The sequence below is a fragment of the Erinaceus europaeus genome, chromosome 18 (assembly GCF_950295315.1).
Source record: "Erinaceus europaeus chromosome 18, mEriEur2.1, whole genome shotgun sequence".
Classification (NCBI taxonomy): Eukaryota; Metazoa; Chordata; class Mammalia; order Eulipotyphla; family Erinaceidae; genus Erinaceus; species Erinaceus europaeus.
In genome coordinates this window covers 59,409,450-59,424,315 of record NC_080179.1, presented here as the reverse complement: position 1 = coordinate 59,424,315, position 14,866 = coordinate 59,409,450, and the positions used below count along the sequence as shown (strand labels likewise).

Genomic DNA, 14,866 nt, shown 5'->3' with positions numbered 1-14,866 from the left:
AAGTGCTATTATAGAGGACAAGGATGGTATTTTCTTAACAGAGACCAAGATTATTGGTATTTTGTGGATATTTTAGTACTAGTTATTGAGAAGGAATACTCTCACTAGGTTGAACTTTTGTATTGGGGAGATTAATGATCTACAGTAGATAGATTTGCTGTTAACATGTGTAAAATTCCTGTTTTCTGCAAAATACTCTCAAAATAGGGATGCCAGATCCTTCTTGTTCTCTTTTTAAAAAATATTTTATTTAATCTTTTAATGAGAAAAGGACATACAGAGAGAAAGACCAAAGCGCTGCTCAGCTCAAGCTGATGGTGGTGCTGGGGACTGAACGTGGGACTTTGTAGCCTCAGGTATGAGTCTTTTGCGTAACCACTATGCTCTCTCCCAAGCTCTCCCAGGTGCTTTCCCACGATCATGCATCAGGATCTGAAAGTCTTCCCTGCCCGTGCCCAAAGTCCTTTACTTTGGTCCAATACACCAAGCCCAGTGCAAGTTCTATTTTTATGTTGCCCCCATTCTGTTCTTATTTCTCAACTTTTGTCTGTAAGTGAGATAATCCCATATTCATCCTTTTCTTCCTGGCTTATGTCACTTAACATGATTCCTTCAAGCTCCATCCAAGATGAGGTGAAGAAAGTGAATTCATCATTTTTAATAGCTGAGTTTCTGAGTAGTAGTTGCACTTTTTTCTTTATCTTTGCTGGTTTTCTTCCTAATTAAAGTTGCTGGGATTTCAGTTGTGATAGTAGAATGAAAAGTAAACAAGTTTTCAGGTGTATTTTTGACTTCTACTCTGACATCATTGTGTATTGCAACCCTTTGTGGTCATATATTCTATGAGTACTCAACCTCCAAGGAACAGATTCTTAGAAATATCAGCAGCTTCTTTTGTTCAGAAGACATATCACATTTTCATTTGTTTCACAGCCCCCTAAATCCCAAATGAGTGTCCTCAGTGTTGCCTCCTACATACCCATCCTTACTATGGTATGTTTGGGAGAGACCCAAGGAAGAGAAATAAGGATTCTACAGAGATGTCTGTGACTTATGCTACCAATGTGACTTTTATTGGCTTGGCAGTAACAATTTTTTTGGTTTTCCTTCATAGTTATCATTGTTTTTGTTGTTGTTATTGTTTGTTTGTTTAGCTCTCTTATCTTTCCTCTTTACTTAGTAGTAATTATTAGTCTGTGGCTATACCACCCTGAACACGCTCAATCTCGTCTGATCTCAGAAGTAATCATTATTTATCTAATAAGCCAAACTAAGTAAATATACAGCAAGAACTTGGTCTGGGGTAAAACTGAGATGGAGGGGAGCACACTTTCTTTGGCAAAGAGCTATCGATTAATTAGTTACATCCTGTCTTACTCCATTTCAATTTCTTCTGTGTAAAATTAGATTGTCAATAAATATTACTACCTGTAATAATAACAATAAATGCTATAAAGCTTATGAACAAGGCACATTGCAAGCATGTATGTGTATATCATTTTATTTAATCCTCACAATTGATAGTGTGTTATCATTGTCCCTGATAGTACAGATAAATTTTAAACAGGGGAATGTCAAGTGAGTAAATATTTAATGTAACTTAATAACAAGGTGAAATTAGGCATTCTGTATACACTTAACTATCACACATCACAACTCATGTGACCTACAATACACATACCCAGGCTTATTGGCAATGCTAGAGTCTCATGCATAAAGTGTCTAGCAAATACCTTAGAAAAGGTAGACGCACAACATGAGGTAAATATTTCATGAAATACGTAAGAAAATGAAATAATACTTCTTTCTGTATCAGTTCACTGGTTTGTGTAGATTTTTATGTGAAATGTAGAAACTAAACTTTTTTTTAGAGATGTGTTTTACTATATTAGCCCATTTGTAAGACAAGGGTATCTAAAACACCTTAAAGTTTATTTCACAGTTAAAATTAATACATTTGAATAATCAGTGTTACTAGATATTCCCATCTTTATGCATATGAGCAGTAGTGGCAGACAATTTGAAACACTTAGTTTAGAAACATAAATAAGTGGGTCTGAGAATTATTGATTGGTGTAGACAAATACCAATTAAGTTTTGATATTAACATTTAATATTGTTAAGATTTTCATCTCTTTATAATTACTTTTCTTCCCCTGGCTGCTATTGTTAAATGATGAGCACACTGAGTATTTTTAATCTTCATGTAAGAAATTTGAAATTCAAATGTTACTCATTCTTGGGGAAATATTCACCTGCTCTTTCCTATAGTTGATTATAATTGTTGGAGCTTGGCTTCTGCGGGTGATTTAGCTATTGACAAATGCTGCCTTCATTTTCATTCTAGAACTATTAACTCTTGGTTTTTGAAGGACTTTAACTTCACTGTGCAATGTGTAATTTTAAATTTTGGGTACCTAATGAGAGTAGAAATGTACATATTCTATCATTCAGAGATTTTTAATATGTATTTATTTGCATAGAATATATACATAGGTGAAAATTAGTCCTCCCACAACAGATAAGTATCACTATATGCCTTCAATAGTTACCTTCAATGGGCCGGGTGGTAGCACACCAGGTTGAAAGCACATATTACAATATACAGGGATCCGGGTTCAAGCCCCTGGTCCCCACCTGAAAGGGAAAAACATTCTGAGTGGTGAAGCAGTGCTGCAGGTGTCTCTATGTCTCTTTTCCACTCTATTTCCCCCTTCCTCTCAATGTCTGGCTTTCTCTATATGAGAAAGAAAGAAAGAAAGAAAGAAAGAAAGAAAGAAAGAAAGAAAGAAAGAAAGAAAGAAAGAGAGAGAAAGGAAATTGTCACCTTCAATATTGACATTCATTGTTATCTTTAAGATATTTTTGCCAAATTTTTATTTATGTATTTACATCCAGGGAGAGAGAGATGAAGAGAGAGAGAGAGAGAGAGAGAGAGAGAGAGAGAGAGAGAGAGAGAGGAGACCAGCACATACATTGTACTGCTGAGAATCAAACCCAAGGCTTCCTCCCATAAAAGTACTGTGTTCTACTCACTAAATCACCTCCTTGGCCAGCCAATTTAGATATGCCATGGTGAATGAATTAGATATATTTAGTAACTTTTAAAATTAAAAAGCATATTTCCATTATAGGTCTTTCTAGGGAATCTAGCTTCTTTACTTGAGTCTTCACTGGAGATTACCACTCAGTATATTGTTTTTGTGTTTTCATTTGGTTGTCTTAGTAAAAAAAACTGACTAATTAGGGGGCTGGGTGGTAGAACACCTGGTTAAGCACATAGTGTGAAAAGGGTCCTGGTTCGAGCCCCCGGCTCCCCACCTACAGGGGGTCGCTTCACAAGTGGTGAAGCAGATCTACAAGTGTCTTTCTTTCTTTCCCCCTCTCTGTCATCCCCTCCTCTCTCAATTTCTATTTAACCTAACAACAATAACAGCAACAGTAACAACAACAAAATGGAACAAAAAGTCTTGTGGAAAACTGAGAAATGTTATACATGTACCAACTATTGTATTTACTGTCGAATATAAAACAATCCCCCCAATAAAGGGAAAAAAATAAAAAAAAACACACCAGGAGCAGTGGATTCATAGTATAGACACTGAGCCCTAGTGATAACCCTAAAGGCAAACAAAAAAGAAAAAAAATAATAAAGAAAAAAGAAAAAAAATTGCCTAATTATGTTTAATTTCCCCTTTCCTTCTTTGTGAAACACCAGTATGATTTTTTACCTTCCAGTTGCTTTTGAATGCATATACATTTGGCTGTCCCATACATCTAGCCTATAGAATTGGGACACAGTGTCAGCTTAATTCCTGACTGTACAGGAATTCTCATACATTTTCGATTCTTTACAGAACACACATTGATTTGGAGGCAAGTCCTATATCCAAAGACCTGTGACTCTCTAATCACCACTTCAGATTCTCTCCTCTTTTCTTTTTCTTCACATTCTGATATAGGTTCAGTCAGATTGATTTCTTGCCACCACCTCCAATGTTCACCTCTGGTATTCACAAATACTTTGCCATGTCAGCTGTATGCTCACTGTACTTTATATTGGCACTAAGAAAATAATACTGAATGTTGCCTGGCTACTTGCCAAATAGCTGCCCCTATTTCCTGTTGAAATGTTTTACAACTTACATGCCTAGATCTTAGCTCTTCTTACTCCCACTGTACTAGATATGGTAGATATGTTAGAAGTCAAATTCTCGTGTATATTTGATTAACATTATTGTGCTTAATTTTACGAAGTTCCTAGAGGGCATTTTTTTTTTTCTCTTTTGTTGCTCTGGTTGTTTATCGGTGTTGTTGCTGTCATTGTTGTTGGATAGCACAGAGAAATTGAGAGAGGAGGGGAAGAAAGAGAGGGAGAGAGAAAGATAGACACCTGCAGACCTGCTTCACCACTTCTAAAGTGACCTTGTAGGGGCTAGATGGGGGGGGCTCGAACCAGGATCCTTGGTCCTTGCGCTTCCCACTATGTGTGTTTAACCCCATATGCTACCCCCTGGTCCACCAACACACACAGTTCTTTAGTCAATCACAGCCTTTAATACTCCTCTGTTCCAACAAGGACAATGGCCAAGGACTGTCTAGTATTATAAATTGTCTCTTAAGATGCTTTCTGCTCACAGATGACCAGACCTAAAGGTAGTCAGTCTGGAGATAGACAATGCCATTAGCATCCTTTTCTACCTGAGGACAGTTAGTGACTGATACTTTCTAACCATGTTTTCTTTATGACATGGCTAAACCTGGCCTGTTATGAATATTTGATAAACTAAAATATGCAAGATATATTTATAGTATTGTATCCTTATTTACTGCAAATGTAGTATGTAGAGTTAAGCTTGTTTACACATGAATATATCATTTGTTTTTATAGAGAAAACATTTTTTGACAAGGTTTTACACCTGCATGATTCCATTGCTAGTCAGTCTTTTTATTTTTATTTTAAAATTTAAAATAAAGGATATAAAACAAGAGGTAGAACCACAAAGAAACAGATAGACAGATAAAGGAGACACACCACTAGTGTGTCCTGGAGTCCCGCTTGCCCAGAGCCCCACCCCACTAGGGAAAGAGAGACAGGCCAGGAATATGAATCAATCTGTCAACAACCATGTTCAGCAGGGAAGCAGTTATAGAAGCCAGACTTTCTACCTTTTGCATCCCACAATGGCCCTGGGTCCATACTCCAGAGGGATAAAGAATAGGAAAGCTTCAGGGGAGGGGATGGGATACGGAGTTCTGGTGGTAGAAATGGTGTGGAGTTGTACCCCTCTTATCCTATGGTTTTGTCAGTATTTCCTTTTTATAAATAAAACTTTTTAAAAAAAAGAAGTGTCTCATTTTCAGAAAGCTTCAGTTGGTTTTATTATCTAATGCATAACAAGCATAAAGAATATGGGACTGGGTAGTGGAACACCTGGTAGAGTGCATATGTTACAATTCCAAGGACCTTAGTTTGAGCCTCTGGTCACCACCTTCAGGGGCAAAGCTTTGTGAGCGGTGAAGCAGTGCTGCAGGCATTCCTCTCCTCTCCCCTCCTCTCCCCTCCTCTCCCCTCCTCTCCCCTCCTCTCCCCTCCTCTCCCCTCCCCTCCCCTCCCCTCCCCTCCCCTCCCCTCTCTCTCTCTCTCTCTCTCTCTCTCTCTCTCTCTGTGTCTCTCGCCTTTCCCTCACAGTTTCTGGCTGTTTCTACCTGAAAAGTAAACAAGGCTAATAAAATACTTTTTTAAAAAAGAATGAAAAATATTTTAAATGTAATGAAAATAAACTTAATTCAGTACTGGAATTTCCTATTCAAGGTTGACTGAAGTCTGCACTTCCTATTTTTAGATAGTATTTGATTTTCTTTTTTATTTTAGGGTACTTTTCAGCATTTTATATAAAGAAATACTAATATTTCATTTGTTTAATGATTTTTTCATTTTACACTTTATTAGAAAAGCTTGTTAATATTTATATCTCTTCTTATAAACAGATGATTCCTGCAAAATGACTTGTGAAAATGGAGGAAGATGCATCTTAAATGAGAAAGGTGATTTGAGGTGTCACTGTTGGCCAAGTTATTCAGGAGAGAGATGTGAAGTAAACCACTGTAGCAATTACTGTCAAAATGGAGGAACTTGCATACCATCGGTTCTAGGTAAATATTTGATTACCATTGTGTATTGAAATTGTTTTTTTTTTTTTCATGGGAGTTGGGCGGTAGCACAATGGGTTAAACACAGGTGGCACAAAGCACAAGGACCCATGGGACCAGATGGTGGCACACCTGGTTAAGTGCTCATGTTGCAAAGCACAAGGACCCGCATAAGGATCCCGGTTCCAGCCCCAGGCTCCCCACCTGCAGGGAAGTCTCTTCACAGGCGGTGAAGCAGGTCTGTAGGTGTCTATCTTTCTCTCCTCCTCTGTCTTCCCCTCCTCTCTCCATTTCTCTCTGTCCTATCCAACAACGATGATATCAATAACTACAACAATAATAACTACAACAACAATAAAAAATACAACCAGGGCAATAAAAGGGAAATAAATTTAAAAAGAAAGAAAGAAATCATTAAAAAAAAAAACCTCTGGTACATCATAGTGCAGACTGGTGGCACTGAAGAAAACTTCAGAGCTGTTGTGTCTCTGATTTTTCTCTCTTTTTCTACCTGATATGGTAGAGTCCTGTGTGTGTATGTGTCTGTATATAGTTTGACACCTAGGATTGGGGAGTGAGTGACATGCAGACACCTATCATGAGGAGATAAGTGGTTGTACTTACAGGTCAATAACTATAATGTAAAACATTAACCCTCTGATAAAATACTAAAAATGTTTATTATTAAAAGTATAGATCCTTATATCTTCATATAGAGCTTATGAGAACATTAAAAATAATGATGTTTATATATAATGAATAAACTAATGAATATAATTTATTCAGTATATCAAATTTCAAGTCACAAAATTTAGCATTAATGTATCTCTAATCAATTTGTTGTAAGAATACCACTGACAGGGCCCAGTGATTATTGATATTTTGACTCTGAAAGAGAATAATAAAACAGAACCAGTTTATAAACTTCACATGACTGAGCCCATTGTTTTCTTGCTGGTTAGGATTTAGACAAGATAGCAAAGATCATATATTTAAAAAATTCACAAACATTCTAAGTACTTAATGTTTTCATATTATATTCACAGTCCTCCTAGGAAAAAGAAGTATTGAGGAGCTCCCTTTGAAAGCAGATATATGCAAAGGCATACTATTATTAATTTGTGTGCTATGCAAGTGATATAACTATGCCCTCTAAACTTGAAATAGTCAATGCTATCTATAAGTTTTCTAAGGTGTCACAGGAATATTTAGCTTGCCTTTTAGTAAAGAAACATTTATTCTTCCTTATGAATTTTGAAATTGATTTAAATCAAGCACTGTTTATAAGGCTTTTATGGGTAATCCCTATAGACTTCAGTAGAAATCATGTGATTATTCAACAGATATAGCTCCTTAGCTAAGTAGGAATGTTTGGAATATGTGTTTTATCAGCATCAGGACAGTGAAAGGAACTAAAAGATGGTATGGGTTGATATAAAAGAAATTTCACAGGCTGGCAAAATATACGTTTCTAATGTTTTATTTAACAGGATAATATTAAAAATCAAATGTCATTGATAATTTGACTAATGGGCTGGGTGGTGGCACACCTGGTTAAGCACACATGTTACAAAGTTCAAGCACCCAGGTTCAAGCTCTTGGCTCCCACCTACAGGAGGAAAGCTTTGCAAGTGGTAAAGCAGTGCTGTAGGTGTCTATCTTTCTCTCTTCCTCTCAATCTCCCCCTGCCCTCTCAATCTCTATCCAATAAATAAAGACTTTTAAAATACTGAAAAAAAGAAAGAAAATTTGACTAATTCTAAATTTAAACATTCTATAGCAGAACAGTTGATAGCACTCTTAAGTTATGAAAAATAATAACTACATTGCAATATAATATCTAATATGCTTTGACAGTATCAGCTACTATGTTAGGTTATAGTTGAAATCTTAGTTTATTCAGTGACCATATTGGCAGAAAGTATATTAAGTAACATTTAAATGAACATTGAAACACATTTTCTATTGACTTATGTTAAATTCAAAATATATTCCCATGGAAAAAAATTAACTCAAATACATAATAAGACAAACTTTGAAAATTGTACCATTTATTGCAAAGGACACTATACAGTCATTAAATTACAATCTATACAGATCTAATCTTTTTAAAAATAAATTAATAATTAACTAAAATTAAAAATAAATATCCATAGTTTGTCACATTTTTATATTTATTTATTTATTCCTTTTTTTGTTACCCTTGCTTTATTGTTGTAGCTGTTATTGTTGTTGATGATGATGATGTCATTGTTGGGTAGGACAGAAAGAAATCAAGAGAAGAGGGTAAGACAGAGAGGGGGAGAGAAAGACACCTGCAGACCTGCTTCACCGCCTGTGAATCGACTCCCCTGCAAGTGGGGAGCCAGGAGCTGGAACCAGGATCCTACACCAGTCCTTGAGCTTAACCCACTGTGCTACCGCCCAACTCCCTACTTACTTAGATAGTATGTTCAGAAAAAAAAAATACAAATTAGTAATATAAATGTGTCTTCACATGAATTCAACTCAAATGAGATACTGGTCATGTAGTTTATTGTTTTTTAGCACCTAATAATTAGTAGCATAATATCTAATTAAGACATTTACAAAGAATCTTTATCTTTTAAAATTTGACTTTATTAAAACATTGCTTGGTGTCTTAGACTGCAGAACCTCATTATCTCCACACAAATATTAATTTGTTAAACAAATCTCAATGGGTATTCATGGATTTATTCATTGTTGGTTTACTTATAGTTAAATCTTTTGGCAAATTCCTATGTGGACATTATAACTAAGGTCTTGAGCAGCCTTAATTAAAATTTATAAGTTTATGACAGCTGTAAAGAACTATAGCAGTTTAACAAAAGAAATGCCACTAGTTAATTAAAAGGACATAATTAATTTTTGTATGTCAGAGTGAGTTCACATTCCTTAAAGCTTTTTCTTTTATAATAATGAAACTAGAAATAAAATATATGTTCTACATTCATATAGGACAATACAAGAATTAAGCTACTTTGACATCATAAACTACTTTTGGCATCATTTATATCAAGAATGTTTTGTGTAGTTTATTTATTTGATTTGCTCATAGTAGGATGAAATTGAAGATAAAATTTGCCTTTTGTAAAAAAAAATAGCAAATATTAAAGTAAATAATGTTACTTGCATTATATTATTAAAATCTGTATGAAAATTTAATTTTCATCATGGATGTCATTAAGACATTTTCATAATTATATGTATAACTATATACTTGTTTACATCATCTTTATATTTATATATTTATAATTCACAATTGTAATAATAATTGAATTTTATTAACATTATTTAGGTATATTCTTACTGTTTATCATTTCTCTTATGTTTGCAGGTATGTGATTCAGATTTTTAATGTTCACATTCAAAAGAATTACCTTTTTCTACATAGTTGATTTAAAGGAAGAGAGTAGTAAGGTTTGCATGTTTGAAATAGTACTTTCAATTGTGAACTTATACAGAAGGCAAATTTTTATTTTGGGAAGTTTGGAAATGTGCAAAAGCAAAACTGATTGATGAAAAAAATGCATTTTTTTTAGTAGACAGAGCACTTGTATTAAATTATTTAAATGCAATAAGAAGAAATTAGTCACTATCTTTGTAGCTCTGCCACTCGACCTGAGACCTTTGGCTATTGAAGGATTGCTGTCCACACCCTGTGCATCCTCATGAAAAAGGACTGAGTTTGTGGGTGAGAGTGTTCTGTGGAGAACTTTTCACAGAGCGTTGAGTAGTTGTACCCATGCATCAACTACGTCACTGTAAACCATTAACCCCTGCCCCCACCACCCCATAAAAATGATTTTTTAAAAAATGAAGTAAAAGGAGACAGCTTGCTGTTAAGAAAAAAGAAAAAAACTGAGTCGGGCATTAGCGCACGTGGCGCGAAGCTCAAGGACTGGCGTTAGAATCCAGGTTCAAGCCTCCGGCTCGCCTCCTGTAGGAGAGTCGCTTCACAAGAGGTGAAGCAGGTCTGCAGGTGTCTATCTTTCTCTTATCCCTCTCTGTCTTCCCCTCCTCTCTCCATTTCTGTCTGTCCTATCCAACAACAACAATAAAACAACAAGGGCAACAAAGGGGAATAAATAAATATATTCTTTTAAAAAAAAGGAAAAGAAAATATCTCTGCAATAGGAAAGATTCTTATTAAAAATAATAGGTAAGTAGGTGGAAAGAATTTTCTTTCTCATTTATTCAGATTTTTCAGTCCAGGACACCGCCCCCCAAATACGGTGGTTGACTTACTTAAAGTTAAGTTAAGCTGTAGAAGATATTTGAACTCATGGGAAAATATATGTATTAATACCGCTCAAATAAATAGGATGTAAATTATACAAACCTAATCAGCAACTTGATAAAAGGTGACTATGCATTTAAGTTATCCTTCTTTGCTTTTCTTTCACTTTTTATGTACTCCCCCCCCCTTTTGCTGCCCTTTTTTTTTAATTGTTGTTGTAATTATTATTGATGTCATTGTTGGATAGGACAGAGAGAAATGGAGAGAAGAGAGGAAGAGGAGAGGGGGAGAGAAAGACACCTGCAGACCTTCTTCACCGCCTGTGAAGCGACTCCCCTGCAGGTGGGGAGCTGTGCTTAGAGCCAAGTGCACCCGCTGCACTACCGCCTGACCCCCTCACTTTTTATTTAAATGAGGACTGTCTTTAGTTACATTCAGTTTGATCTCCTACCACCCTTAACACATTGGTTATATTTGAGAATGTGAAAAGCTGGAATTTAACTACTTGCTTTTTCAGAATCCAAGAAAGAATTGTTTGAAAAAAAATAAAGCTGAGCACATAGTGTATATAATTTAACAAATAAATGACAAACATACTTACCTATGTTAAATCAAGTAGAAAAATAGAATCATTTTGAGCATAGAAGACAAGTCTGACACACATGAAGGCAGTACACATAAAAGGAAAAGAAAGGGAGTCGGGCGTTAGTGCAGCGGGTTAAGTGCAGGTGGCACAAAGCGCAAGGACTTGCGTAAGGATCCCGGTTCAAACCCCTGACTCCCCACCTGCAGGGGAGTCTCTTCACAGGCGGTGAAGCAGGTCTGTTGGTGTCTATCTTTCTCTCCCTCCTCTGTCTTCCCCTCCTCTCTCTATTTCTCTTTGTCTTATCCAACAATGATGACAGCAATAATAACTACTACAAGGGCAACAAAAGGGAAAATAAATAAATATATATATATTAAAATTAAAAAAAAAAAAGGAAAACCAAAAGCAGGGTTTGGAGGAAGGACAAAGTGAAGAAGAACACAGTTAGCTGAAAATAAAAATCACAATTGTAAATCACTTCCAGAAGATGTTCATGGTATAAGCCTGGAAACAAATTGTGCAGACACCAAGAGTTTCTAACTTCTTGTCTTTTCACAAAAAATGTGATTTTATAATCATATTCTCCCCTGAAAAATAAATAAGCTAAGGATTTTACATGATTAGAAAGTAATCTATACTATTATTGTTTATAGTATAAAACTGAAGCTGAAAGTCATAAAAAGAGTTAAAAAGTGTAAAATATAGCATATATAAAAGATTAATGTTATTTTTTCTTTTTCTCTTATTTTCTTTTCATTTTATTATTAGTAAAATTTTTGTAGCTCCAGTGCCTCAAACGTATGTTTTTATTGCTCTCAGACCAATTTTTGCTTTGCTCTGCTCTGCTCCACTCTGCTTTGCTCCCCTTCTCTCCCCTCCCCTTCCCTTTCTTTCCTTTTATCTTCTTTTACTTTATAAAGAGTCAGAGACGGAGAGTTAGAAAAAGGGAAAGAAACAAAGACCATAACATCAGGGCCTCACACACAGTTATTTGCTCCATAGTGAGTGAGCAGTTTCCCACCCTCCCTCCATTTTATCTTTTGTTAAAAAAAAAAAAAGAAAAGAAAAGAAACACAACTGCTAATTATATAAATATGAGGCCTATATGGGAAACAACAAGGGCAACAACAGGAAATAAATATTTTAAAAAAAGAAAACAGATACTTCATCTCTCTATATTTTCATATTGAGATCAAAACAAAAGGTAAAATGACAGTGATATTATGATAAACCATAGTATTAATTAATCCTATTGTCATGATCTTAACTATTTGATATACATCAGTAAGCTATAGACACTGTTTTCTGTCCTAGAATCTTCAAAACAAACGTATGAGAAAATGAAAAGGAAGAGTCACTATATTTCCATTACTGTCTTCTTAAATCTTTGTCACTATTAATCTGAACCACATAATAAGAAAAACAGGGATTATTTAGCCTAAAGATTTTCTAGGCTAATATCAATGGCTTGAATTTGACTTATATTCATGGAAAAAGAAAAATAAGTGACTGGCTTCTTTCTACATTGCTAGCTGAATATGAACTTTCTGGAAGTATCAGTATGTTGTGACCTATAATCTGCAACATGTCAAACTATATTAAGTAGTACCTGGTGGCTTGAATTTGACTTATATTCATGGAAAAAGAAAAATAAGTGACTGGCTCCTTTCTACATTGCTAGCTGAATATGAACTTTCTGGAAGTATCAGTATATTGTGACCTTAAATCTGAAACATGTCAAACCATATTAAGTAGTACCTGGAAAGAGACTAGATCGAGCTCATAATTTTCCCACTTTTTGGTCAAATTTTGCAAAATAGTTCTCTGTACTATCTGAGATACTAAAGATAATTCCACAGCTATAGTTAACTTGTAAAAATATGTACAAATGATGTCCTTAGTTCAGGAAGCATTTTATTAATAAATAATAATAGTAGAAAAATAGAATGGCACATCTTTTAATTTAGAGTTTTTATTAATGAATCTTTTATTACACCAGAAGTGAATGGACTTAGAGAGTAGAACAATAGTTGTAAGGGTAAAAGATCAAGAGAGAGGCTTATTGATTACGGTATAAAGCTGCAATGATTTGTCTCTTACCTTGTTATTTTTTTACTCTAAAAGGAGAAAAATGTATTTTTTTATCCAAGTTGTAAAGGTATTATGAGTAAAGAACATTTGTTCAGAATTTTCTTAGAAAAACATTAAATGCATATATTTGTAAATATGCAATTCCCAAGTAATTCACTACTAATAATACTTATACTTAATGAATTTAGCATAATATATTCACTAATCAGTGGATATACAAAATAATAGTTAGATATAGAACATTATAAAGTGGGGTAAATATTTTTTAACAGTAGGCTGACATAACAGTACCACGTTAAGTAGGATAGACTATGCATAACAAAGACAAATGAGTGAATTCACATAAATTATCTTTTAAAAAGATCAGACACATTTACAGAAATAGTAAAGTAGCTTTCTAATTTGGCATTCACATGAAATTGATTTTGTTAGTAGAGAGATAAAGTAGTAGATGTTCATGAATAATATTCACTCAGATGTGTACTCTTGTTTTTGTTTTGTATATGTGTGTATCCTTTTTTTTTATTTAAGAAAGGATTAATTAACAAAACCATAGGGTAGGAGGGGTACAACTCCACACAATTCCCACCACCCATTCTCCATATCCCACCCCCTCCCATGATAGCTTTCCCATTCTCTAGCCCTCTGGGAGCATGGACCCAGGGTCATTGTGGGTTGCAGAAGGTAGAGGGTCTGGCTTCTGTAATTGCTTCCCTGCTGAACATGGGCGTTGACTGGTCAGTCCATACTCCCAGTCTGCCTCTCTCTTTCCCTAGTAGGGTGGGTCTCTGGGGAAGCTGAGCTCCAGGACACAATGGTGGGGTCTTCAGTCCAGGGAAGCCTGGCCGGCATCCTGATGGCATCTGGAACCTGGTGACTGAAAAGAGAGTTAACATATGAAGCCAAACAAATTGTTGAGCCATCATGGACCCAAAGCTTGGAATAGTGGAGAGGAAGTGTTAGGGGGGTACTCACTGCAAACTCTAGTGTACTTCTGCTTTCAGGTATATATTTTGCAGTAGTTTGCGGATACGTGTGAACATATGCTCTCTCTCACAGAAACTGGTGTATATCTAGGTTTTAGTACTTTGTTAGAAAGTGAACCACCTGAGATGGAATTAGAGTGTACTATGAAAGGAAAGGTCTCACCTGAGTAATGAAGCTGAAGTGTTGTCATTCCACATGTGTAGTCTCTTGGGTGTTTGTCCTTTTTTAAAGGATAGAATTAAGTGTCTTAAAAGAGGTAAAGATCAGTGGCTTTGGGGGCTGAGTGGTGGCGCACCTGGTTGAGCGCACATGTTACAATGTGCAAGGACCAGGGTTCAAGCCCCCAGTCCCTACCTGCAGGGGGAAAGCTTCACAAGTGGTGAAGCAGTGCTGCAGGTGTCTCTCTATCTCTCTCCCTCTCTGTCTCCCTCTTCCCTTTCAATTTCTGGCTGTCTCTATCCAATAAATAAAGATAATAATTTTAAAAATTAAAAATAATAAAACTTAAAAAAAGAGGTAAAGAAAAGAGGCTTCATCTTTCATAGTTTGAAATGTTGAGTACTGACAGTAAAATTAATAGAGATTTCCTGTTTTGTCCCCACCACCACTATAAAACGACTTTAGATTAAATTTTACTTTTCATAAGAGGTCCAGAAAAAAGGTGTCATATAACGAAATCATCAGAATGATTTTCTGGAATGTTACAGTTCCTTTGTATACACAGTCATAGAGCAAGTCCTGCTTAACAATAATGTATCTTACTTAGTAGGATTACTAGATAGTAATT

The 14,866-nt window shown here is 35.4% G+C and overlaps 1 protein-coding gene and 1 long non-coding RNA gene across 2 annotated transcripts in view; one reads left to right on the top strand and one right to left on the bottom strand.

Annotated features, from left to right (window-relative positions):
• The window catches only part of LRP1B (LDL receptor related protein 1B), a 1,816,831-nt gene that overhangs the window by 1,746,219 nt on the left and 55,746 nt on the right, over positions 1–14,866 (top strand). Inside the window, exon 83 of the mRNA XM_060178059.1 lies at positions 5,993–6,157. Coding sequence (XP_060034042.1) covers positions 5,993–6,157 — 165 coding nt within the window. The remainder of the gene's footprint in view (positions 1–5,992; positions 6,158–14,866) is intronic.
• LOC132534274 (uncharacterized) overlaps positions 1–14,866 on the bottom strand; it is a 32,666-nt gene that overhangs the window by 13,383 nt on the left and 4,417 nt on the right. The window contains exon 2 of the long non-coding RNA XR_009545990.1: positions 2,553–2,637. This is a non-coding gene — a long non-coding RNA (uncharacterized LOC132534274). The remainder of the gene's footprint in view (positions 1–2,552; positions 2,638–14,866) is intronic.